Source organism: Manacus vitellinus, unplaced genomic scaffold (genome assembly GCF_001715985.3).
Source record: "Manacus vitellinus isolate BGI_N305 unplaced genomic scaffold, ASM171598v3 scaffold_95_pilon, whole genome shotgun sequence".
Taxonomy (NCBI): domain Eukaryota; kingdom Metazoa; phylum Chordata; class Aves; order Passeriformes; family Pipridae; genus Manacus; species Manacus vitellinus.
The window spans coordinates 548,186-575,731 of NW_021940896.1; the positions used below are offsets into that span (position 1 = coordinate 548,186).

General features: G+C 39.3%; 1 protein-coding gene across 1 annotated transcript in view; it reads right to left on the reverse strand.

The window, feature by feature from the left end:
• Positions 1-27,546, reverse strand: part of LOC103756197 (connector enhancer of kinase suppressor of ras 2) — a 168,753-nt gene that overhangs the window by 64,839 nt on the left and 76,368 nt on the right. Inside the window, exons 3-6 of the mRNA XM_018086464.3 lie at positions 19,220-19,422; positions 17,854-17,941; positions 11,409-11,450; positions 7,183-7,302 (exon numbers count right to left, since the gene is read on the reverse strand). Of these exons, the coding sequence (XP_017941953.2) occupies positions 7,183-7,302; positions 11,409-11,450; positions 17,854-17,941; positions 19,220-19,422 (453 nt within the window). The remainder of the gene's footprint in view (positions 1-7,182; positions 7,303-11,408; positions 11,451-17,853; positions 17,942-19,219; positions 19,423-27,546) is intronic.

The following is a 27,546-nucleotide window of genomic DNA, read 5'->3' on the forward strand; positions in this document are numbered from 1 at the left end:
AAAAAATCAAATTACAATTTTATCTCTTAACATATGCCATCTGAGAGGCATAAAACCTGACTAATGACTAAGAATTACCCTACATTTTTGCTATCTGCTCTTTCATCTCAGCTATTAAAATTTAAGAATATATAAAGAAATAAACAATTTCAGTGAATGACTCATAGCCTGCAAATTATCTTAGACAGAGCTTTCATCCTTATTTTCCCAAAAGAAAGATAATGAGCTTGTTTCTTTTTGACCATTATAGGAGCAGAGTATCCCCTTGACATCTCTGTTACCTGAAAACCTGGAAAGATTATTCTGTGTAAAAAAATAAAAAATTGTTGTATTTTTTTTTTTACTTCATGTAGTTGAGAATGCAAGGTACTTTATATAAAATAGATATATATTACACCTACATATTTTACACTTCAAAAATTTAATTTGCTCATATATATATATACACAAAGTAGTTTGTGGATATAAACAAAAGGCTTTAAGTGGATTGCTTTCATCAAATTTTCTGTGAAAAATCAAAATTATCTGTTCTGGCTTATAAGGAACAGCCAAAACTGCAAAAATTAGTCATTTAACGAGCTGTTAATTCTGTGACCCCTGAAAAAGCAGGCAAATATTCGTGGGCTACATTAGGCAAAAGAGCTGGACCTTTCTTTCCATTTAATGGGCTATTGGCTGTCTTTATGTTCATCATGGTTTCATTCTGTTTCCACTTATGTAAGCATTTTTTAAGGTTAATAAACCTAAAAAAAAAAAAAAGGTTTGAAAAATTTTGTCAGCTAATATAAGTTCTGGGCAAATTCTGATGTAATGCTGCAGCTGAGGAATTGAACCATAACCCTCTTTTTCCCAAGCCCAGATCCTGTTGTGACAACTGCTGACACAGCTGGGACTGTTGGGGGCATTTCTTTGGTTTAAGATGATTTTCTCTTTTACCTGTGGCTCAAAGCACTCACATTGATGCAGCAAATTCAAGAGAGTCACATTCTGTAATTTGGAGGTGTTTGAGGTCAGGCTGAGTACCCTGGGCTAGTGGGAGGTGTCCCTGCCCATGGCAGGGGGTTGGAATGAGATGAGCTTTAAGGTCCCTTCCAACCCAAACCTGTCTGTGATTCCACTATTTTTACATAAGCAGAACCTTTAATTAACTGGTATGGTAATTAATTAAAAGAGCATCCCCATATCTGCTATTTTGATCCTAATCATTTCTGTTATAAAGTCTGATGGAAATTGAGATATTCTCTTGTAAACTAATTATTCTCATATAACTTTTTACACAAACTGCTTGCAAACTATTTCATGGGTTTCAGTCATAAGATAGCAAAAACACTGGGCTAAGACTAAACAAGAAGAACCTTTTGTCAGTGGTTTTCACAGACAAAAAACACATAAACAGAGGAACTTCTGGAATCTTGGAATCCATTAGGCTGTGGGAGATCTTCAGTGGGAAATGAGGTTTTTTCCTGTTGTCTCCCACATCCCTCCACGTCCCCCCTCTCAATTAAGTCCTTTTGCCCCTTCTGTCCCCATAACATACTGGTCTATTTTCTGCCCTTAGAAGGGGACTTTTACTGGAGTCCTTTTTCAAAATTACTCATCTCCCCTTTTTTTATTCCCTCTGGTTTCTTCTGGAATTCCACTGGTGGTCTCAGAGCACAGAACAATGACAAGCCAGACCCCTTATCTCTGGGCAAGGGTGGAGGATTATCCCTCACACTGGGAAGGTGGCTCAGATTCATCAACAATTAGTGGGGTAGAAATAAACAGTTGCTCTTTAACAATAATTATGGTAGTCCTCAGACAGGAAACTCTGAAGAATGATGCTGATCTATGAAAGGTATTACAGAATAAGGAAGTGTTTCACAGGCATCACATCAAGAACCTCACTGTTCCTGAGTAAGTCTGTCCCCTAGTGACAAAGTGAATTAAAAGTTTTTAATTAAAATCTGACCTTTGAAAGCATATGGGGAGGCATCAGCCATTCAAAATCCCATTTTGAAGAGACTTTTCCCCAGAAAACATTCCATTTGTCAGGGGACTTTCCTTGAAAAATTTCTTGCAGAGTCATCTGGTTAATTAACCAGGATATAATGACAGCAGTGTATTTTTAAGTGACAGCATTTATTCCCAGGTTAATTTGTGGATATTTCAGACAACACTTGAACAGTTCTGAATTTAGCAAGAATAAACTCTCCTAGGATGAGCACTTCTGGCTAGTTCTTCCAACACTTCCAACTGTTGGCCATTACTCATTCTTGGGTATCAACGAACTATTATCAGATGATTCAGGTTTGCATACTACTTATTTGTTGGAATATGACAAAACACCACATTAAAAATATGTTTGTTGGATTTTTTCCCAATGATACACAGCTGGTTTTATGAAAATGTTCATTCCCACAATCTTTGCTTTCCTTAAGTTCCTAAAAATGAAACAGGAAAAGTTTCCTCTGCAGAAAAGTTAACAAAGCCGTGGATATAAATGTACATCTTAATTAAATTGTGCCAGATTACGCTGTTTCTATCAGCAGTAGGAAGCTCAGACACAAGAGAGAACAACTAAGAAAGTGAAAGGAAGAGGAATAAAAGTGCTCCTGCATTCCAGAAGGAAAGAAGCAAAACATTCCTCAGACATCAGAAGATACAAACCCAAACCATAAAACCCCAACTGCCCCCCTGTTTAGAATCTCCTGCGTAAGAGGAATCATTAATCTCATCAAAGCAGATTAAAGCTGCATGTTACACAGAAGTGTCTTTAAATATATGGACAGCACATCAAGTTCAGAAGATTAAAAAAAAAAGTTTAGTCCAAAATAATACTGGCTGTGGTACAAAAAAAAAATAAATAATCTCCCACTCCACACAATCCCTGATCATCCAAGAGCAGGAGGGGAAAAAAGCCCCAAACCTCAAAAAGCATTCAGTGACCTCATGCTATGGAAAATCTCTAGATCCACCATCTCAAACAAAACACTGCCTGTTTATCTAATGTTAAAAGTGCTCCACAGCTGGTTCTGGTCTTGGTCTGAGGTGATTGATGGTGAGGTTCTCACAGCCTTTTTCACCTCCTCTCACCCTCCAATTTAGCAGCAAGCTCAGGAGCTGCCAACAGTAACACAAACTCCTGACTCAAGGGCTTGTTTCTTAATGTGGACCCATGATGCCAAGAAATTTGAAGTGGGAAAGGAATTTTCATAGATCATTATTTTATTCTATTTCCTACAAATTTAAGTGTGCATGCTCTGTCGGAGCTAACAGTGGTTCTCACAATCTAACACCTTTTTAGTACAGGAATTTACTTGAAATTTGTCAAACTGACAGTTTGAAACAAAGCTTTGCCTTCCAGACACCTTATTCAGGCTGATCACTTCGGATATGAATGGTATTACCATACCCACTACTTCAGTCCAGGAGAAAAAGTGGTTTACAGTCTTTAAAGTTACTTTAAAATGAAACAGAAAATTATTCGCCACGGACGATTCAGTGGCTAAAGGGGGAAAAGGAGGAACTGGTACAGTTTGGGGAGGGATGGGAAGACAGAGGAAAAAAAAAAACCCAGTGTGTTCCTGGAGGCCAACAAATGCCTGCAGAGATCAGGATGCAAACACAGCCATCAGGGCTTGGAACGGAACCTACAGCCTGTGTTCCCCAGTGCAGATCCTTTTGCCCAGCAAACTGCCATGAAAATGCCAGCAGAGAGGGGCAAGGCAGGAGACAAGGTTGTGTTTTAGTAAAGCAAACTGGAAAGGAAGGTATTTTAGAGGGGAGGGGAAAAATTGACTTTAAGGTCGTAAAAGCACAAACAGAAAGTCAGAAATGCTCAAACTGAAGATACACATTCCAAAGACTTAAAGTCCCTTTGTGAAAATGCTCTGTGATCCCGAATTTATTTACACAATTAAACACACAGACACTGCTCCACAGGAGTCCTGACTCTGTGCAGGAACCGCATGGACTTGGACCTGGAAATTAATTCCCTTTATGTGGGAGCTTGTACAATGTCCATAGGATTCCTGGCTCGTTTGGTGTAGAATTAAAAGGCACATAATAAAAATTTTGCAAATGGAGTTTTGAAAACAGTGAAAGACTCGTAATTAAGTCAACTGAATATCACCCCAGATAACCGAATTTGCATAAATCTCAGTCATTTACAACCCATTTTTCACCAGTGGTGAACAATTGTGTTCATTTTCTAGGTGCCAACCCTGTGTGAACCCTGCTCTCAGGAGCTGTGGAAATCTTAGCTACCCTTAAACCCAAGAGAGACTGTTTTAAACCACGCTATGAAGGTAACAAATGTTCTGAAAAATTGTACACTAAGCTGCTCTTGAAAAGCAGATTTTTGGTGATCTTGACACAAATTGCTGTGTTAGATTCCTACCTGTAAAACTCAAATTACAGTATCCCTTTCACAAGCGTGTTGGGAGGATGAATTAATTAGTGCCTGTGAAGCACTCAGTAAGGCCATATAAAAAGTAGATAAACCAACTCACGATGAAATTAGTAACTCCAGGGAATGCAGAGCTTAGCTGAAGTGTGGTAAATCAGGCCTCAACCCCTACACTGAATGATAAGGATAAAAATGGAACTCTGAATACTTTCCATTCACTGAATAGTGCTCATTTTTCTCTTGAATGGAGCAGAGATCCTGTGGAAAAAATCTGCTATACAATCATGAGAAAGCCATTTGTAATTCATTACTGTGTTCTATATTTGATTCTGATTAATGTTTTCTTTTCCTTTTCACATGATTTTTCTTTTATTCCCATTTATAGTCCTTTTTCATATTTTCTTCTAAACAGAACACAGCGTCAGCAAAACTGAGTACAAGGAACTTTCCAACCTAACACGTTATAGAGCCTTCACAATTAGGCACAGAAAACTCACTCATTCACTGTGATTTCACTTCATCTAAGGGAAAAAAGGGGGGGAAAAAAAGATAAATTGTCAGGCAATTTTGATTGCAGTATTTGTCTCGTGTCCTCTGTCAGCAGTGCCCACTCACTGCCCTGTTGTTGGCTCACTGAGGATGGAGAACTACACAGTGGTTCTTCCACCCAGAGAGAGTCCATCCAGCCCTCACCATCAGCACAGCACAGGGGATGTTCTGCCAGAGAAAAGGGGGATTTAGGAAAAATGTGAACCACACAACAGGCCACACCAGCACAGTCAACATCTCTCACCGTGGTCACTCCTGCCTTAAAGGTTTAAATCACACTCCAACACTTTATGGTCAGTTCATTAGAACATAAACCTGTCACACCCAAGGACTCCTGGCAGACCCCTGTCTCAGCCTGCACACCATTACATTTTCAGTTCCCCATAGGACATGTTATTTTTGGAGTTGGTTCCACTCCTTCTGTCCTTCCCCAGCCTCCACTCTGCCCTAGATCTAGAGCCACCACTGGATGGGAAGCACCAAGCCCTGCTTGTTGTGCTCCATCATCTCTGAGGAAAATACATCCACTCTGTGCTCATGTTCTCTTCAGCACTGATAATGAACTTTCCTCTAATTAGTCCAGCAGAAATACATCACATCTGTGCACAGAAAGGAAAGCCATCTAGAGAAGCAGACTGCTGGGTGTGGGACTCTTAATGCAAGTCAAAACCACTGAGATTTACTTCAGGAGCTGCAAATACACCGACCTGTAGTTCCTGGATACCCCTGCACTAACCCAGAAATCGGGGTAGAGGGGAAACTGAGCCACAAATGGAACATATCTGTCCATTAAGATGCAGCAGCACAGCAAGCAAATTATGTCCATGTTCAGGATTACACACTGGGCTGAGCATCTGCGATGGCACAGAATGAAAATGAAATGTGCTTCATGCCTGGGAATGTTCTTTATTGACTAAATCAGTCTAAGGATAAAGTAAACTTGTGCAGTCACACAACCCTCACCCGCATGTTATTAAAATACATCATTCCCAAATTAATATGCATACCTCAGAATAATTATGCCCTTGTAACTTTGACAGGATTTGCATGTGATGTTCGTCACTATTCAATGTCAGAACAAAGAGGAAGATGTTGAAATAATACAAAACGTCTCAACTGGCAGAAATTTAAAATAAATCTGTAAATCACGCTGAATTACAAGCAGGAAATGTGCCACACTGTGTGCAGTGGCACTCAAATGGATTTGAATTTGTCAGTTATGGAATTTTCTGCAGATAAGCCTTATAGATGCCAATTTTTCTACCCCCTTCTCCCTTTTTTGCTCCTCCAACTGCTTCCTCCAGAATGAACATCCTCTTGCAGGGAAAAGGAAGAAATTAAAAAACTTCTGAGAAGGCAGTTGAAGACAGTCTAAGAGGCTGTACTGGGAAAAGCAGCCTGGCTCTTGAGGGGAACATGCAAGAACATCCCAGTGCCTGCAGTGTCACCTTAAATTCCAGCTTTCATTGGGATCTTAGGTTCCCAAGCACAATCCTTATCCTCCTACAGCCCACCAACATCAGAATGAATGGTTGTAACATGAGGGACTATCGAGGGGAGACAGAAACCTTTGCCAACTGAGCACTAAAACTTCACAAAAATCCATTGTCCAAAAAAAAAAAATACAGTTCCATGAATATTCAAAAGCTGTAGCCAAATAATTCCGAAACTCATCTCTGCAGGGGACACCTGACCAGGCTGCTCAGTGAACAATTTACAAACTAAAGGGATTTATTTTGCTTCTGGGCTGCTACTTCTGAAAGTTTGTTTCAACTGATCACGGAACTGTTTTTATGCAAGTCCGAGAAACAAACCTTCCCCTGGTCATTTTCAAATGATCAGATGTCATTCAAATGGTTAAATATCATTAATTTCGTTAAGGACATTTAGTTAATTTTATTTGTATATCTTTGTATTTGGGGATTATTTCAGTACATTCCAAAAGCTGCAATAGGGCTATCAAAGGACCAGAACTTTTCTTTAGCTGCTCACACAGTCACCAGTTGCATATGAAGCCCTGGATAAAACAGGTTTTAATTAAAAAAATGTAAAATACAATCCCTTTATCCAGCTAAATGTCGATTAAATTACCTTTAGAAATTTGATTCAGCTTACTAAAAAAGAACACTGCTTAAAAATACATTTTGATTTCTTGATAAATTCAAAAAAACAAACCACCCTGAGGAACTGAGGTTTGTGTGGTGTATTCTAAGAGTTAAACTTTAAACTGCTTTGCTACTTACCAGCCCCTCACTGGGCATGATGCTGGTGAGATGAACTACCTCAAGATGTGCTGACTGTGACACCAGAGAATCAGATGAGAGCGAAATGATGTGGTCACAAATCCCAGACAAGGTTTTACACTACGAAGAAAAACAAGTCAATGTAATTCCTTGTATTAAACTGGAAACTACCAGCAAGATTCTTATCCTAATTGAGAATAAACAGACCATTTTAATTCTTAGCACCCTAAAAACTACAAGGGTATGAAAGTCAAGAACAAGAGGTAAAGGGAACAGAAAACATCCATAAATGTCAAGCAAATGTACATGTATGTACAGTTCTGCTGAAAAGGTTTCACTGTGCACTGAGAACATCTCTAAAATATCTTCTCCACTCCAACTCCACTCCAAAAAAAAACCCCAAATCCAATGAGCTTTATTTTATCTGTGTTTGTAATGTATGATTCAGAATACAATGGAATTCAAGTGAAATATGTAATAAGAAATGTCTTATGCACCAACTGAATAACCTATTTTGGCTCCCAAATGATGAGATCATCCCTACCGACTGTGAAAATTAAGTGAATTCTGCTCTACAACTTGGAAAATTTTTCCTTTGTTAAAAATTACACTGACAGAGAAGTGCCTTAGTTAATCCATTTCCTGAAGTAAAATTCTTATGCATCTTTGAACACATCCTTTAACTGATATTCCAGATCACTCCAACTATGCAATAATTTTATTTTATCCTGCCTTCCAGCTAAAGACCTCAAAATCTAAATGCCAATCCACACAAACACCTTGCATGGCCCATTGCATAGATGGTGACAGTGGGTCTGACAGATTAAACCCATCCATCAAAGGCAAAGTCCAAGGATCAGAGAGGAGTTGAGCTGTTCCAGAGAACATTCACATGTAAAGATTTATTCCCAAATTTCCACGTGTTGCTTAAAGCATTCCTTCCAAACGACTATACCTAAAAATGCTTGAACCTGATAGGAAAGCATTCGTTTAGATGAATTTCAGAGTGGGTTTCCAGTTGAAGCTGTGCATCTATTTTCCTTTGGGGATTATACTCTCATTTTTTCCTAATTATAGCAAAGTCTAGGAAAATCCCTTAAGGGAAGTTTTATTTCAGGCATTTGCAAAAGCATGAGGCTTTCTAATATCTCATTTGACACTATACATATAAGTTAAACAAATAAAGTTGTCACAACGAATAAGTTAACTGCCTGAATTTATAGGCCCTGTTTCCATTCACTGTGCAGTTACTCATGTGGAAATCCAAGGGCAGCTCTGGAGTGCTGGATGTGGCATCTGCATTTTGCAGCAGCTGCAGGATGCAAAGCATCCCAGTCAGGTGTGTGTGTGTGGCTGCAGCTAAAGGTCACCAGGAACAGAATTATTTCAAACAGTTCAGCTTTGGGTCAGAGCCCTGAAACAAAACTTTAGGTCCTGTTTTCTCCCACCTGGGATGGAGAAACTGGTTGAGTCAAAAAATGGACAGTGTTGCCCTTCCACAGAGGAACTGGTGGCTGCCCCTGTCTGTGAGCACAGCCTTTCACCCAGCTTTTGGATTATTGCTCTATCAAAATATTACTGTGATTTTCAACTGAAACTTCTCTTATGCCTTAAAATTCAAGGGCATATGTACAGACTAGATGCAGAATAAATCCCAGAGAGAACACTTTCTATTTTCTGATGCAATGTTATAAAACTTCAGAGTTGTCTCATGCAAATACTTTTTCAGGAAAGAAACAACAAAGAACTTTTCAATCAAAGCAGCCTGGTCTGATGGAAAGTGTCCCTGCACAGGGCAGGGGGCTGGAATGAGATGATCTTTAAGGTCCCTTCCTGCCCAAACCATTTATGATCATATGATTCTATGAAATTAATTCTGGGAATCTTTGAGATCTCCTCATGATTCCAAAAGTCAACAAAAATCTATGTAGGAAAATATTTTAAAAAATTGTATTAGACTAATTAAAAATACCAGTTTGCTGGTAAAGTAGTTCAATAGAGGCCTGAAACCAGCTGTAAATAATGCAAATAATGCTGAGACTGTATAAATGGGAGCAACAGAGCAGAATTCATGAATAAACCCCAGGCTCAGGAAGCACTGTTTGGTGTGGCACTGGCAACACCAGAGGATACATTAGCATACGCTGAAATATTTTTGGCATAAAAATACCAGAAGGGACCAAAGTCTTGTGTACTAGTTCCAAACCCATGGAGATGCCAAGTGAACTTAGGAACATCTCAAACAAAAATGGTTCCTTCAGAAAGTTCAGTTGCAGAGGAACTTCCCACACGTTTTACAGGCCATCCAACACCTAAACCCATTTATTACATTTCTTTCCATGGGCCATGACAAGAATAGAATCTTTAGGAAACCACTAAGTCTTGAACAAGTTATGTAAACTTCTACATCAGAACTCATCAGTTTTGAGTGCTGCTCAAAACTAATGCTGGGGTGGTGCAATGGATTAAGTGAATAATCTGTATTTACTGCTGAGAGAAAGAACAACTGGCAGGTTGTAGTTTTTAATTATCCCAGGTATATTATAGTAGCCTAAAGAACTGATGCAGTCCTGATAACCACATTTGGCTGCACAGGGATCCGAACAGGTATTCCAAAAAAAGGAAACCTGGCTCTGAGACATGCAGTTCAAGGGATCCCAAAGTGATCACTCCTGCATAATTCAGCTTTCCCCATAATGCCTGGGTTGCAGAGCAGACACAGTCTAATCATGGGATTAGTGAGGGAATGCACCTGCAATCACATCTCCTGAGCACATCCTGCCAGGCAAATCTGCACCTCTGTGAATCTCTCCAATAACCAATGAAGAAAATCAGTTGTGGATCATAACCTTACAAATCTCTTTTGAATTCTAAGTGTATCTTTCTCAATATCTTTCAGAAATAAAACAAAATGCCATGTGGTGTTTAAAAGTCAGAGATTCTATCTCTTACAACTGTAAAATTTTACTTTAAAACATCACAATTATTTTCCTTGAGTATTTTTTATAACTCTGGGTTTGATTTTTAGGAATAAAGTGACCATAAAAAAGAAAAAAGAACAATTCACAAATCTTATTCTTGAATTCAGTATCCTTTAAGTAATTTTTTGCTTTTAAGATGGTGTGAGAAAAATAGTGATTCTTCTCATTTCACCAAGAGTTCAATGCTAAAGGGGTTGATTCTCAGAGCCTGGGTTCTCTGAGATGTTCAGGTTGTTTCAGGTGATTTTGCTCAGGTTAAAAGGAATTCTACTGCCTTGGGATCCAGGTTCCCCAAGGTTCATCACTCTTTCACTGCTGAGTCTATGGAATACTTAAAAATGGAAACTTTTCTCTTTTCTATCTCTGTAGGCTTCCATTCAGAACAGGCAGAAAAGTCAAAAGTAACATTCCTGTTAAAGGTTTATTTCTAGAAGTCCTACTCAGTTAGAATTGTGGACTAAAAGATCTATATGTGTGTGTGTATGTATATATATGCATTCCAAATTCCAGAAGATATCAGGTGCTTTTAAAAGTTCTTTGCAGACCCAGGTTTGCAATAGTAAGCTTTTTTTTTCCCCCTGAAAGTCACTGCATGCTTTCTGAATTTAGCAGCACATCAATGTTTTATGAAAAATTTTAATCCCTGCTGGAAGCAGAGTATGTGTAAAAGACTAAAAAAAAAACAAGTCAGGCACTTGGGCAGAGCTTGTCAAAAGCTTATCTGAACTTGTAAATCCTTTGAGAGTTCCCTTTCACCACAGGCTTTAACTCTATCTCAGTGTCAGGACAGGTTTTCAGTGCTGGTATCAGGAATACATGAAGTATTTGAAGTTAAAGGCTAATATCTAATCAATAATCTTGAATAAGATTCTTCCATTCCCCTTTGTCACCAGATTTTTTGAGCGTTGAAGGCACGAAATGCTCAGTCTGACAAGCAGTGATTCACCAGGTCTGTGGCTCTGAGGGCTGGAATTCCACACCAGCAACCCCAGTAAGACTATAACACTGGTAAGAATACTGTGAAGCTTCCAAAGCAACCTAAGAACAATGATTATGTATACAATTAACTGTAGGGATAACAGACAGCAATACTGCAGGGAACTTTGGCTTTTAGCCACTGACACAATTTGTCAGAAATTAAGTCAAATAATAAGGAATTTCATTTTCCTAGACTAGCCTTTTTTCTTTTTTAATCATTAAAGCATGCAGGGTAAGATTAGAGAATACCAGAGCAGAATTACTTACCACATGAAGAATTTTATTTTCTGTTTCATACACTGTACAATCCTGTGGTAAAACAGAACAAAACCAATTAATGAACATCACATTAAATTTCCTGCTAAGAAATAAAAGAAGGCTTTATGCTGTTAACTATTTCTTAAATAACCCTGATGAACCTCTTAGTTAGCTTGAAATAATCATTTTCCTTTTTTAGCTATCATTTTAAGAATAATCAATCTTACCAGTCCATAACTGCAGCATCACCATACCCTTACCTTGGCTTTTGATATAGTGATATTACAGGGGCTAGAATGTTGATTTTCCTTCATCAAACAACCACACAAATTGTTAAAAGAGATCTGCTGCCTCTATTGCTTATTAATGTTTGAAAAGTCCCTCAGTACAGCCCTCTGGAAAACAGGGCACAGCCATGGCATGGTGGCAAGAGAGAGCCCAGATAAACTGAGGCAGCTCTGCCCCCACCTCCTCCTGCCAGTCAACATTTCAAATCTCAAGCTATACTTTAGTAAAATGGAAAATAAAAAGGGAAATATGGAAAATAACTCTTCCAGGCATCTTCCAGGTGAGATGAGGATAGAGCCCCTCAGAATCTTGGTGCCCTCTGAGAGCAGCCCCAGCCCTGGCCAGGCTCCCTCTGCCCTACCCAGGGAGCACCAGCAGCTCCCATCTGTCAGCAAAGAGGGAATTTCTGTCACAAAATCCGAGGAGAAAACGTTCCCAAGGTATCCCAGAAAGGCTGACCCCCATCCCAGTGGTTGGTGGGAGTCCCAGACCCTGGGAGGGAGGGAAGGAGCAATGCTCTGAGGGCAGGAGCCTCATCCCACCGGGGTCGTGTTTGGCAGAGGGATCTTGTTTGTAATGCTATGCTGGCACAGATTATTTACATTTAAGTGAATTAATGGCTAAAAGCACAAATTATGCTGGGGAATTGTTAAATGCTTCTCCAAGAGCTATGCCACGTTGAAAAAAGCTTTGTACAAAGCCAGATATGGATTTCGGGACGTGTTTTTAAGGATGAGGATATGACGAGTCAAGAAATCTGTCTCGTTTATTTGGTTTTATTTCCCTGAATAAGTTTTCAAGTAAAATTTAACTGTGGTATACCTGAAAGATCCCTTCAAGTAACTTAAGACTCCCTAGTTCTCAAGATTTCCTCTTTCCTGGATTTTAATATGTTGGCAATAACAGTTAATTGCTTCACCTTCCTATGACACAATTCCAACATCCTCACTCCGTGCACTCCAGGAGCAGGTCAGTGTATGGTCATTTGGGGCTGGAGACACTCTGCCAAAGAAATGGGAGCTGCCTGGCAGTTCTCTGCTCCCCTTGTTCAGCATCCCAAATCCCTATCCAGCTCCCAAACCTTCTCCCTTGGGTGCCACACTTTGAGGATGTCGTCCCTGATCCCATCTGAGGCCGCTGCAGAGCAGCTCCAGTCTATCCAAGCCCTCAGCCCTGGCACAGGGAACTGTCACACCCTCAGCTCTAAAGTCAATTTTTGTTTTGGTGCTTCTGTGGAGAAATTAATTTCTAAGTGAGTGCCACTTAAAAAAATTGCTATGGAACAAGAAAGTTAAAATCAGAAGATTGTGAGCACCAAGGAACACAGAAGAATTTATATTAGCATTTCATGGTCAAGTATCCCTTTGATGTTTCTTCTGTATTCATACTGTTATTTTCTAGAGCACAAAAAAGAATTCAATTACTCAGTTTGGTTGACAATGCCCAAGGCAGTTTTTCCTACAAGTTTTACACACTTCAAACAGCACATCCACCATCTCCTTTTAACCCTCCCTGCACCAAGAGAACAAAATGATCACAGCAGGGCTTCCAGCTTGACTTCAGAGCTAATGTTCCTTTCTAAATTATTCCTTTAATTTCTGCACTAAAAATACAATATGAGTTTCATTCTGAACAAACTTAATTACTTCAGGTCAAAGAATAGAAGACTTATGTATAGTCAAACTGAAATTTTACTGTTTTGTAGAGCAGAATTAATGTTAGCTGTACTTATGTTGCACATTCAAGATTACATTAGCATGAAAAATGTTAATGGCTTTGGGATTCCTTCCAAAATAGATGCATATTGACTTTTTTTCTTTTAAATACATCAGACTAGTTTAACTGAGAGGTTAAAAGCACTTGCAATAATATACTAAAACATTAAGATATGTAGGTCACAATATTCTTCTGATTTATTTCTCTCTGATACATAGCAATGCACTAGGGATCTCATTAAAAAATAATCTTCCAGGGCTACCATTTATAGAATGTTGATCTATTTTTCTTAGAAAATAAATAACATTTATGGTCGTATTCTTTCTACATCCTCCAGTGACAAGATGATACGAGAAAAATATTTCTTCTCAGAGCTTTAAAATAATCGTAAAAAAATCAGAAGCTGTGTTCTGTTTCCCCTCTGCAAAAGGAAAAAAATACAGGAATTACAAAACCAGTCACAGCAGCAGTACTGCAAAGAAGCCAAGTTCTGGTCTGTCCTGAACAGCCTACCTTTCAAAGGTACAGTACACCTTCATCACTCTGATAAAGTGAAACGGCTCTTTTTGAATATTCATGAAGAGAAAAGGTCAGGAGGACTCGTGCTCACCCACGCTGTGTTCGAAATTACAATTTCTAATTCCGAAAGAAAAAACTGCAAGTACTACAGAAATTTGCAGATGTCATAAAGAATGTTTTATGGCGAGTCCTGAGGACAGTTAACTACACATAAAAATATGTAAAATACTTAGTTCATTAACTTAGTACAATAAAGCAGCGTGAGTTAAGTCGACTACTAAAAAGAAACAGAGACCCTATAAAGCAGCAGCTTGGAAGGGAACTTAAAACTTTGTGGTGTTTGCCAGTTGACTGGCATTTCCCAAGATAACACTGCAGTGAAGTCCTACATCAGCCTTGGAGGGGTGGATATGACAGAGTGATATTTAAAGATATATTGCTTACACACATAAAATGAAACACTTCTGAAATTCTCCCATTAAAAAGAAAGAGGTTACTCCGAAATTAGGCAAAGATAACAATGGTAAATGCACCAAAGCAACTTATTTTACCTGAATTAATTAAAGTAGAGACTTGATCATAATCTATATTTAGAAAAGAGTGAACAGATGTTGGATAACAACATGTTCTTTAGCAAATGCAAGCAAAATAAGATCGAGGGGCTGAAAGCTGAAGTCTGCAAAGTTCAACCTGAAAATAGCACCCACATTTTTCATGGCAGTTGCTGAATCACAGGATAATTCGGGTGGAAGAGACCTCTGGAGGTTATCTGGTCCAAGTGCCTGCTCAGGGGAGGCTAATTTAAAAGTTGCACCACGTACAGGAAACTACTAAGAAACAACAATTTCTATCAGTTGCAGTGCAAACAAGATAGCTCTAAAAAAACCTTCATCCCAAACACACTGTATTTGACTAAAAACTGGGTAAAAATTCATGATATGATCTCTGAATTTATCTCAGTGAGGTTAATTAAATATTAATAAAGAACAGGTCAAATTTTGTTTGGCTTTTGTTGGAAAAAAGTTCGGCTGAGTTGTGCTGACATCCTTTGGAAACACACTTTTTGTTGAGAGGATGGTTGTTCAGGCAGGTTAATGGTGTATCAAAAGCATCTATCTCAGGTTTAAACATCATTGACAAGATCAGGAGAAAATGGTTAGAAACCCAACTTTCACTAGAACTGCTGAACTCTTTCTACTCAACAAAACATTAACCAATGGCTACATTTTATGAACAAAAGTGGAAACCTATTTTGTCCCAGTTATTCCAGTTGACTTTCCCTCAGGGAAGTCTTGGTGCTAAAGCAGGAGCAAATCCAAATTCAGGGAAGTTAGTCTGGTGGATTCCTTTCCAGAGCAAAAAGTGTACCTTTAAACTAGAGCTATATTTCAAAATTAATCCAACTGAGAGCTGAAAATTTTCAAGACTCTGTTCTAACATGCTTTTTTGCATACTAATATAAACACATTTTGATGGGACATTGCACCTCAAAATCAGGATGTCTCTGCAGTTTTCTGCATGGTGCTATTCTTCTATAGTAGTTTAGGGGAGCTGATCAAAAAGGTTGGGAAAACTGAGTAGAATAAATTACATTTCCAAGCATAAATGGAGTACTTAAAGGAGCTATAAAACTCCCCTAAAATAAGAGAATAAAGATCAATTTTCTCATAACCAGTAGGAGAAGATGCTGTTTACAGATAAATAAGTGACTATTCATCATAACATTTACACGGTATGTAAATAATAATAATAATACATAAAAATAAAATTTTTGAATGATCTCATCTTCACACTCACACAGAGAAAGAATATGACCTAGAAAGCCAAAAAAAGCTACTGTCTGCTTAGATCTAAGGGTATGTCACTCACATCATTCAGTACATGAAGATTCATAAGCGATATCTATGTTAAACTAAGGTTCCAGAGTCATGTCCCCAGTTCAGAAGGAAGTTCACCTGGAGTGGCAGCTGTGAGTTATGCACACAAAGCCTGTTCATTTTACACAAAACAACTCTACATGTTGAAGACATTCCTCACTTAATGTGCCAAATGGGTAGCCTCGACTGCTGCTTTCACACTGGCTGAATCAGGTGTTTAAAATGCATATAATTCACAAAACAAGGATTATCTGAAAGGATCTGAGACCTAGGTTTGTATTAGTTATGCCTTTCAGTTCATATTTCAGCCTACAGTTGAGACTGCAATTCTGGCTTAGGTGACACATTTCTGCTTTCACACATTAAGATCAATTTTCTTCAGATTTAGTAACAGCAAAACTGTCTCTCTATGACTGAGTTGGTTTTATCAGCTCTGCCTGATGCTAAGTTTAATACACTGTAAAAAGGTCTTAATAGACATCCATCAAACAACCCAGATCTGACAAGAAGATAAGGCAAAGACAAAACCTGATTTGTAGCCAACCTGAAGTACTAACTAAGCATTTTTCATCTTGGAAGATCTTGGAGTTTGTGCTAAAAGATTGGTTTTAAGTTGTCAAAAGAAGGACAGCTTTGGAACTGGAGCTGAAGAACTGGAAAAAATAGAGAACCAAACTATTGCTGGCAGAGGAGAACAGAATTTCATCTGCCAAAAGCAGGGGCATGAACGACAGAAATGGAGACAGCAATCCAAAATTACACTTTTTTTTCACCCAGACCACAGGGAAAAATCAAACTCACACAAACAAAGTGCAATATCAGCTGAAGGGTGGAATCACAATCCAAACTTTTTATGCTGTAGAGAAGGTCTTTTTGCTTAGTCTGTAAATCAAAAAATCATTGTCTTGCACTGCAAAAATGCATAAAGGACACAATTTCCAAAAGGAATAAAGCTGAATACTATAAATTAAGGATAGTTGTGCAAAGTACAATGGCATATTTATCAGCCTTAGTTCTTTTTCTCCAAGAACTGAAATAAATTTGAAGAGGAGGGGAAAAAAAGTTTTCAGAATGTTCCTACTCCAAAAAGCTTCTGAAATGAAATGAATTCTATGGTTGGTCTGCTGTGAGGTTACATGGAAAACTGTGCCAGCACAGGACAGAGGCAGAGTCCTCTGGGCAGGAGGCAGGGTCAGCTTAAGGTCCTCACAGAGCTGAGCTTTAGCTAAGCTTGATTCTTGTTTGCCCCCCTACAACTCTTTCATCTGTCTCTTTTACTTCATTCCAGGACAGCCCATTCCTGTTCTCTCCACGTATTCCAGTAACACTGTTCTGTCTCACTGATATTTGTATTCACTCACAGGGGGAGAAGCTCACTGTAAATATTTGTAAAACTAATTTACACTCAGTCTTTCTGTACCTGTGTGTCACCCCTTGTCTTACTGCAGGGGCAGACACTGTTAGAGGCTATTGTTATTTATATACCATATAGAACTACAGACCAGATAAATTAATTTCATGTGCCTGTGGGCTGTGCCATATCACAATTAATTAATGCCAGTGATGATAATACTACTTATTTGTTCCTTATTTGGGTTGTTTAATGTTATGAATATTTAACGTTCATCACTAAACAACTTCCATGTAACTGGCTCTCCTTTCAGTGAAGAAGCCACAGTACAGGTTCAGGATATATTTGTATGTATTTAAAGACTTTGTCCCTGAAAGATTCTGGATCATTCATATTTTAATCTGCAATAACCTGTTAGCAGCAGTTAAGCCATTTCCCACTGTAGCTTTTTGTGTAACACTGCATGGTGGGAGATAACCTGACACTAAATTGTCTACTCAACAGCAAAGTGGATTAACTTCACACTGTCCTTCAATCTCTCCAGGTGTATGAGGATCACCAAAATTATTCCTGTCACTCCCAGGAAATGTGAATATATGCTATAACAGCTTTTCTGGGGATGTAAAAGCTCAGCTGTTTTTGCTATTGCAGTTTTTCAGCAGAGTTGTGAAGAGGACTCAGAGCAGAAGACAACTCCTCCTACCTGTTGCACAATGGTTGTGAGTTCCAGGCACAGTTGGACAATGTTGTTTTTCAGCAGTGAATATTCTGTCACGCTGACAAACGGAGACCTGTGACAGGGGAAGGACAGGTTGGTACAGCATTAGGGAGCTTAACTCCTGATTACAGCATAAGCAGATATATTTCACACAGAGATCAGTTTTACACCACAGAAATATGGAACACCAAATTATAATCTCCAGCAGCAAGTTACACAACTTTTGTAATATATGCCTTTGAAATATGACAAACGTAGGCAGGATGCAAACTGGATTTTGGCCAGAACACCAGAAGTTTTCATTCTTATGGAGAGTAGAAACAGGATTTTTCAAATAACTCTAAGCAGCCCAGATTCCCTTTGTACTGCTCATTAAAACATGGCTTTTGCAGCATGACATCACTCTTCAGCAGCAATCAGCACCTTCTTTCAGGGAGCAAAGCAATGCTTACTTAGTCACCAACAGCTTCCTGCACGCTCGGATTTTCTTCAGGCTTTCCAAACTCCAGCTGAATCTGACCCCATTTGAATTCACAAGAACTGACAAGGTCATAGCCTGAGAGAATATGACTGCTGGCATTAGGTTAGGAAGATGTCACCAGGATTATACAAATCCTGTAAAGGAGGGTGATTCACTCTCACTGTGATTTTTAAGGTGCCATTTATAAGTTCCAGAGCATTCAGATTCAAGATAAAGCTATTCGCTGCTATAACTTCAAAGAAAAACAAACCTTAAATGTTCTGATGCTATTTTATGTTTTGCTTTCTGTCTTGCCACAGTCAGAGAGATACTTTTCATCAAATTCTCAATTCCCAAATTTAAAAAAAACAGTGCCTGATTGCTGAACATTAACCAACATAACTGTATCTAACACATCAAGCCTACTCTTGACAAAAACTCTAATAAGAAAATTTAATTTTCAGACTAAGCAAGTACTGTAATTTATTTTGAATATTCTTAATTGGCTTGCTTAGCTCCAGGTTTTTGTGTCTTTTCCATGGTTGAAAGATAGTTCAGACTCTACAAGCTTTTCTTCCTTGCCCTTCACTCTGAAATTTCCAGTGGCATTGCCACTTGCAGCAGTGAGATGTCACCTTGGAATGGCACAGAAGTATTCATTTCACACAAAATCCAGCTGAAAGAGCAAACATTAACACCTGCCTGAAAGACAAGGGGACTAAATTTTGCCTCTGATATTTGAGAAATCTGTAAAATAAAATTTAGAGCCGAAATTCCAGCCCCGCCATTTGAATATTAGAATAAAAGTGCATAAGAGACAAAGAAAGAACAAATGCAGAACTCCCCAAAGAACTATTCCCACGCGTAAGGGGTCGAGGAACAGTTAATTACCTGTCCAGCCAGGCGAGCAAGTTCTTGGCAGCACCAATCAGGTCAACTACAGAGGTAAGGAAATCATTTGGCAGCCGTCTGGAGGCTCTGCCGTCGTAGTGGCCGCTCCTCCTCCTACCCGTGATAAAGTTCTGGAGGTTTTTGGCTGAGGCATTCAGCTTGTGAGACAGAGTCCTCAGGTTTTCAGTCTCCAACCCATAATTCTGAGGGGAAAGAAGAAGATGAAGTGATGTCACGTGCTGTCAGCTCTGCAAACGCAACCGTGAGGTCACACAGCCTGAGTGGCACTGCCTGAAGGGACAGGGTGGTTGTGGGCACCTGGTTGGACACTGAACAACAGGGTGCTTTGTCCAGAACACACAGGGGGCACCCACAACCACCTGGGTCTGACTGAGTCCCTGAGGGAAAGGCAAACACCATCCCCATGTGCTGAGTGCCAAGGTCTGTCAGGGAGTCAGTGCCCCGTCCCCTCCTCGTGCCTGTCCATGGCAGTCCCACTGCTCCAGGTCTGTGTGAGCCTCCCTACCTGCCTGGAATCCCTTCCCCTGAGCAGAACTCCCCTTTCACCTGGGCTGGGAACATGGTGTGCTTTTGCAGGAACGTTCCTTCCTGACCCCTGCTATTGTTGGAGAGCAGCTGTCCCACATGGAATGTCACATGGGAAGAGTTGAACCAGGTCAGAGCAGAGACGTGGTGCTCCTGCTCTCAGTGGTTGCTTAGGGAGGAACCTGAGAAGAGAGCAGGCATGTAGGAACAGCTGTCCTGGTTCAGAGACTCCAGCCAGCAACAGTGCTTTGTATTTAACAGTTCTGACTGGATTTTCATCCATTGTTCTAATTCCGAAGGAGGGAGAAGGGTTGAATCTAATTAAAGGTTTCCAAACCTTTGTCCACATTCCTTCATCCGTGTTTCAGTCCTTTAATCACCAAGCCAATTCCCTACTTAGACCAGGTAACAAGCACAAAGATTTCTCAGTTTAAAGACATTAAATAATTCAAATTCACACAGAAAATGTCAAACATGCTGAATTGGACCCAGATTTCTTGCAGTCCCAACAGGATGTAGCACATGAAAGAATTTAAGGAGCATTAAAACAAAACCAACTCTCAGAGTTTGAACTGATTGCCCACTATTAATTCCAACTATGCTTGTGTTACAGAGGATGACTGACTATGAAAATCACATGTCAATTTTTTTGGCTAAACTGAGAATAAAGAACTGCAAAGAATATACTATCCTGAGGGATGCTAACATAGATATTTGTACTAGAAATAACAATTTGCAACTCCAAAAAGGAAAACATAGTGACCAATAACCAGCTTGTGAAATGGGATTTTGTGGAAGTCAAGCAAAGTAAAAACAAACACTTGGTGAAGTGCTTTGGACCACTTACAGCTGGCACTGAGCACGATGCCTTCTCTGCCAGACATTCTCCCTGTCAAAGTTCACTCAGAAATAAATCAAGCCCTTGCCTCCAGCTTGGAGGGCGACCTACAGGGAATGAAGCACTTTGTTATCTTAGTGAGCTCACTGTAAACTCAGACTTAAAAATGATTTTGAACATTAGAGACAGAATTAATGCTGTTGTTGTTGTACACATATCATGCCTAAAGCATCATGATGAGTGTGGGCTGGAAGATCCAGATCAAGACTGAAGAGTGACACAAAATAAATCACTGCAAATGAGAAAAATTCATCTTTTTTTTCAGAACAAATTCTGGACAATTAGCCACAGTCATTCTATTTTGGAAAAGTTTAAGCTTCAAAGACAAGTTCTATTTGATATTAGTATGTCATCTGTTTAATACTGTGGGTAATCTAATTAAAGCACCGAAGGAATTCCCTCCCCTACTCTATTTTCCTCTCAGCTTCCACTCCTGCCAAGGTGATCACTAAGTGGATGTACTGGGATGGCTTTTCCAGCAACAACCAGCTCAACAGGGTTTGGTTTTCCCTCAGAAAGAGTTTCATTTTGCACACTCAGGAACACGTTACAAGAATGATAAACTAGATCCTCCTGGTTCTGTTTCCAAGTCCAACATTACTTATTCCTGTGGAAACAAGCAGAAAACATTTTTCCCAATAATTCATTATCGTATAAAAGCTCTGGAAACCTGTCACTTTGCTTTTAAGAAAAGCTAAGCAGGAAAGAAAACAGTTTGACCACTAAATGTATAAAAACCAGAGAGTATGTGAGATACCAGCAAGTGTAATCAACCAGAGCAATTTCTCAAGTCATTGGAAAACACAGAGAATTGAACAGGAAATGTGTTTGAGGAAATCCACCCAGTGAACAAATTCTTTGTTTTATCTTCAGGTTTATTAATTGCACACCACTGGCAACCTCAATGTCAATATAAAATACAGCAAAGCATAGATAAAATGTGTCCATAAAGATAATCAGGACATGAAAGGAAATTTTTCAGCACAGTAAAAGTGCTGATGCAAGTTGGTGGTTTAGCTGAGACTGAACGAGGTACAATAAATGGAAAAAGATAAAGATATGACAAAAATGACAGTGAATCAATACCTTTGGAGAAGACTGAGGCATTGGATTGCTCTTGATTTCAGCTTGCCTCAAATCCAAGCTTTTAATTTTTGATTTAAACAATTATAACAAACTACCACATGGGAAAAAGGGGGTTAAAAATAGCCCTTGAAAGCATCCCCTCCAAGCACCTCATCCTGATGCTCTGAGGCCACCAAGCCTCACGAGCCCTATTCCATTGTCAGCAATCAAAGTGATGGTAGAGAGAGGAAATTGTTCCAAAGGAGAAAAGAGCAAGAGAGTGGATACAGCCCTAAGTTTGAAGTGCATGGATTATTATTCAGTGGACACCTTTGGAAACGAAGAGCTGTGGTTGACAATGAGTAGGTGAGGAGCCTTGTTGTGTGTACGTGGCACTGCCAGTCCCCAGATCTCCTCTAACTCCTGGAGGCATCTCATCTACGTGTTGCCAGCTGAGAGAGTCTCCAGCCTGCCAGACTAAATCACTGTCAGAGCAGGCTTCAGTTTTCAGAGCCACACACTCTGCCCTCCCCGTGTTAAATACGTGCTGTTATTGTGGGCCACGCCACCGAAACGATGCTCCCGAGCCTGGAAAATTCTGTCTCCTGGCAGGTGATTTCTGTCTTGCACAGTAAATCCTAGATAGAATTTCTGGGTTAAAAAGACAGAAAAATAAAAGATAAAACCTCTAAAAGGGACAAGAGGGTGCCATTAGCATAAGCAGGGTTATTTTTCATCCAAGAGCAGGAAAAAAAAAACAAGCAGGATTTGTTACATTCCCTGTTTTTTTTTCATGATGCTTCAAGGTTGTTGCATCATTGTTTTTATCAAATGACTGAATTAATGGAAATGGATAAACAGGTTTAGGGAATGAATCCTGACTGTTAAAGCAACTCCAGATGCTGTCTGTCTAGAACCACACAGCCAAGCAGTTTGTCAAATTCTCATGATTTCTGGATCAGAAACTGCTTAGTGGGAATAGAAAGTCAACTACACTCCTTTTCAGTGAAAGGGGCCTGGACAGGGACATTGCAGAAGGGCAACTGTTGGAAGGAAGGGCTGAATAACAGCCCACCCTGAACACAGAAAGACATGACTGGTAAAGCTGTTAAATATTTACTTAAGCTTCTTCCCATAAAAGCACAGTTCAAACAATAAGCAATTCTGTACATCCACTAAGTCTAATATATGACAGCATTATTACCTGCACACACTCCAAAGAGCTCCACACAGATTATCTGATTTGCTCAGTGACAGATTGATTCCGTGTTTCAGGTTGGAGCTCAGCAATTCCTGACGCCCCGTTCAATGACAGGACTTGGAAAGGAGGATTTGGAGAGGCAGAAAGTGTGAGATCAGAGGCAGACAAGCTTATTATAGAGGAATATCATTAGCAAAATGCCAAGCTGAAGCTGTGCTTGCAGTGACACCTCTCAGTGAGATACACAGCTGATTTGGGTGGAGGGATAACTCTGCTTGCAGCCTGTAAACCACAGCTTTCAGTCCAGCAACTCCATTCCCTAATGCTCCCATTTCCAGGCTATCAGGGAGCATATCCCTACCATGCCCTGGTTCCCCTCTCCTACTCAGGCTGAGCTGCTGTTTTGCTGTTCCTGGTGACTGGGGTTGTTGTAGGTGGTGAGGGAACAGACAGGACAGGTCCCCTCCAGGGCTTTCACACTTGATCAGCTTTTCTGAAGTACAGAAAACAGGTGGCTGTTGTCAGAAATGGTAGAATTCAGGAGACAGGGGAAAATGCCTTTTTTTTTTTTTCTAAGCAACCTGAAGCAGGCTGTTATTTTTATTAGTGCAGAGTAGAAGATGTGGTGTAAGGGATAAGTTGTTGAATATTCCATAGAATTAAAAATGCATACTGGAAACTGAAAAATAGGAAATCTGCCTCCAGACAGATAGTTCTTCCTTTTTATGTCATAAAATCAAAAATGCAGAAATAGCTAAATGCACAGTGGTCATGAACCCTCCCACCTTGTGTCTGTGTCACAATTCCAGCTAAACACTCTGCCTGTTTTGTACAGACATCCAGGTTTGAAATTCCATTTTTAAAAGACAGTGAGAAAATTAAGCCAATTTTTTTAATCCATCTAACAATATAAGATATGAGGTTTTTTACATTCAAAGAAATGGAATGAATAAAGTCTTCAGCAATAGCTTCAGGTGTTTTCATACCTTACTGCAGGTGTGCAGTAACATCACAAATTAGGATTTTATGCTAATAAAGCAATCCAGGAAAATTTTAGCTACCAAGACAAAAATAGGTCAAATTATTGTAGCAAACATCAAGATAAAAAATAACAAGTATAATGGGGGAAAAAAGTTAAGTGCTAATCAATGTTTTTGTAGACAGCAACACCCGAAGACCAAAAGTGGAGCAAGAGATCCCTGCAATATAAGAAGAACTTATTTCTTTTGTGGAAAACCCCCCCAGCATCTTCTCTTACAGGTACTCAAATTGTTTTGCTGTAGTGTGACATACAGAGATAAAAATAATGTATGCACATCGAAGTTTAATAGACACAGGATATAATTTTAGCTAAACAGTTTATGTTGCGTAAGTAATGACTTTAACTTATCTTAAAAACAGATTTCTTTTTAATTATAGTAATTTTTCTTTATGTTGTCATTCGTGTAAATAGTCAGAGTAATATATGTATAAATACATGTATAAATATGTATAAACATGTGGATGCATATACAGTTTTTCAGTAGGTGATGCTTTGAGACTTAAAATTTTCACTCAACTGAAATAAAAGCGCAGAGCAGGAGATCTGAGCAAGGAGATTAAAGGAAACAACCCTGACTGAAATTCAGGCATCTTACATAAAATTCACCATGTTCAAGGCATTTCAAACACCACAACCTAAATCATGTGCCACACTCCCATTTGTATGTTTGATGCACAAGCTGGAATCCCCTCCATTTACGGGTCCAGTCCCAAACAGCTCTGGACCCTTTGTGTGCCCACCCAGCCTTTACCCCCATAAGTCCCATCCTGCCCCAACACCCCAAAGTGCTTCTCCCCACCCTGAAAGCAGCACATCTGCCCCCTGGCATGCTCCACTCCCCCTCAGGGCTCATTTCCCACTTGCTTTAAGTTGATTTACCTGTGAACTGCCCCAGAACTGTGTGCTGTGCCCTCTTCCCAAGGCCTGGCACCACCGTGCAATGAGCAGGGTCAGGAAATTAATTTAAAAGTTCCGTCTTCAGGCACATCTTCCCCTCTTCAGCCTGGTTTTCAACCCACTGGAAATCACCCATACTTGACTTAGAGTTGCTGTGGACCTGCACAGCTGAAGCAGCTCTGCAGGGATGCTCCAGCTCATCCCTGGTCCTTCCAGGCTCCCTCCTGGTCCCCAGAGCCCTGCACTCACAGGGACAGGTCCCACAGCACATCACCTCTCCCACCTGCCTCCCTGGGGCTCTCAGACCACTTGGAAAGAAATCCCCAAAGGAGGTCTGGGATTTTGGAATCCCCTTTGGGAAAACACAGCGTGCCAGATGGGATCCCACCCCTCCCTTCTGTGTACACTGCTGTGGCTGCTGCTCCTTCTCTTTGCCATGGAAGTGACAGTGTTTGGGGTATCATGGAGCCATCCAGCACTTCATAAAACCAGGCAAACACAGCCTGTTTAATAATAAAATAATAAAAATAATAACAAAACTGAAAATCCCAAACAATCATGGACTATGATTTTAGCATAAAGAGTCCTGACACTTAACTAGAATGAAAACCATCAAAACACACTTTTAAAATAAAACTTCCTTCCTGGAGGTATGTTTTGAAAGGTTAAGGGCCTAACGGATAACACAGTGCAAACCTGATTCTAAAACACTTGTCTCTCTAAACATTTCTTTGACTTCATCAGAGATCCATTACAATTTTGTGGTGATGTTTTTCTGATGCAACTTTAAATTTAAGGTATCAAACCAGTATGAAGTTAAAGTATGTGAGGCAGTGCATTTCCTTAAGGTGTGGTAGTTTTTCCTCTCTAAAAAGAATTTACAGGCTGACTGTCCTTTATATGAATAGCAGTTTGAAGAAGTAGGCAAAATAAATTTTTCATTAGTGATCCTATGAATCAGTACACAAGTTCATGTCCTAAAGAAGTTCAGGTCTAGAGACTGGAATCTAAAACTTGACATTTCCTGAAGGGTAAAAAAAAAAAAAATGGGACAATGATTATAATCAGATGCATGTTTTGACAACACTTGAAAAGTTAAACAAAACACATCAAAGAAGCAGTGTAAGTTGTATTAAAGAGACTCCGTGTCAGATGCAGTTCACACACTTTATACACTAATATATTCAATAATTTATGTCTATATAAAATCCTAGCACTGTTGTTTTGAAACTTATAAAAGTATTATGAAAATGTTTTTCCTCTTAATGGCTGAGAACTGCAGTTGCCCTAAAATATGGCCCAAATGTGCTTCAGTTTTTTCTTTAAAAGCTCTTCTCCTTCTAAATCGGTAAATTAGCAACACCATACAATAAAACCAATCCTTCTCCCCATCTTTAATAACATTTGCCTATCATTTCAGTTAAATTGCAGTATTATAACGTGGTTTATGTGCACAGAAGGTGATGTTTCATAAAAATAAAAGTCTGGAATTCATTAATAACTATGGTAATTCTATGCAAATATGCAACATCATACTACAAATCAGAGTCTATTATCTGAAACACCTCAATGCTTTTTTATGTGTAGCTTTCCTCCCCCTTGTTCTCCCTTTCCATTATAATTATCCCACCTTGCAGGAGCCAATTGTGTCACAATTCTTTGTCTCCTGAGTCTATAATTTGGAACTTGTCACAGTGCTTCTAACACTTCACATACCTTCCCATTACCTTGTAAATAGATAAATTAAATAGATCTAGAATTAAGATTAAATATTGTAACCTACTAAAAAATTAACATTTGCATTGTAGTTTTTGCCTCCTGAAGGAGCTTTAGCCTTTGCATTGTAATCAATACATATAAATGTCATCAAGCATAATTAAGGTGCCCTGGAAAGTGTTTTATTTAAAAATGTGAGGTTTATTTCGGAACAGAACTAGAACAGGATAGTCTTTCCTTTAGAAATCAGACTCAGGCTGTAAGAGCAACATCTGAAATATGGTTTGGTTTTTTTTTTGTTTGTTTTTTTTTTGTTTCTTTTTTTAGAAAATGGTATTTAAATTTTTAAATTTATAGACATAGAAGCAGATTTGTTGTTCATGGGTCTCAGGAGAAGGATCACTGATTACACAAGACTTGCCCCACTCTAGGCCAGCCTAAAGCTGCCCAGTGCACCAGTTTCTGTCAGGGAATGATTAGGATGATCAAGAATTAACCAGATTTCTTATCTCCTGCCTAAACATTTTATAAGTAGCTTTTACATTGCAGCTCTTGCTACAGATCTCCAAACAAACTGCATAAAGCCTTCTTGGTCTGCTTAATCCTAATGAAGCAACATGATTTAAATTGTGTAATAGCCAAACACTCTCCCTCATTGGGTGAGCTTGAATAAACTGGAACATCCCAGTGTTTTGTTTATGTAGGTCTATGGAGAGAGAGAACAGATTACTGGGGGACAAGGATCTAAACCTAAAAAGGTGTGAGGAGATTTAAAACCCTTACACAAAGCACAGACATTAACCAATCAAAACCACTGATTTCATGAAGATACTTGTGTGAAAAGTGTGCATTTTAAGGAAATGCACTTCAAGTTCTCCCTCACAGTGCAATCCAGCACATCCTGACACGTCATCGATGGCATTTTGGGTTTAGACCTGTAAAAACATAGAGTCTGCTACTCA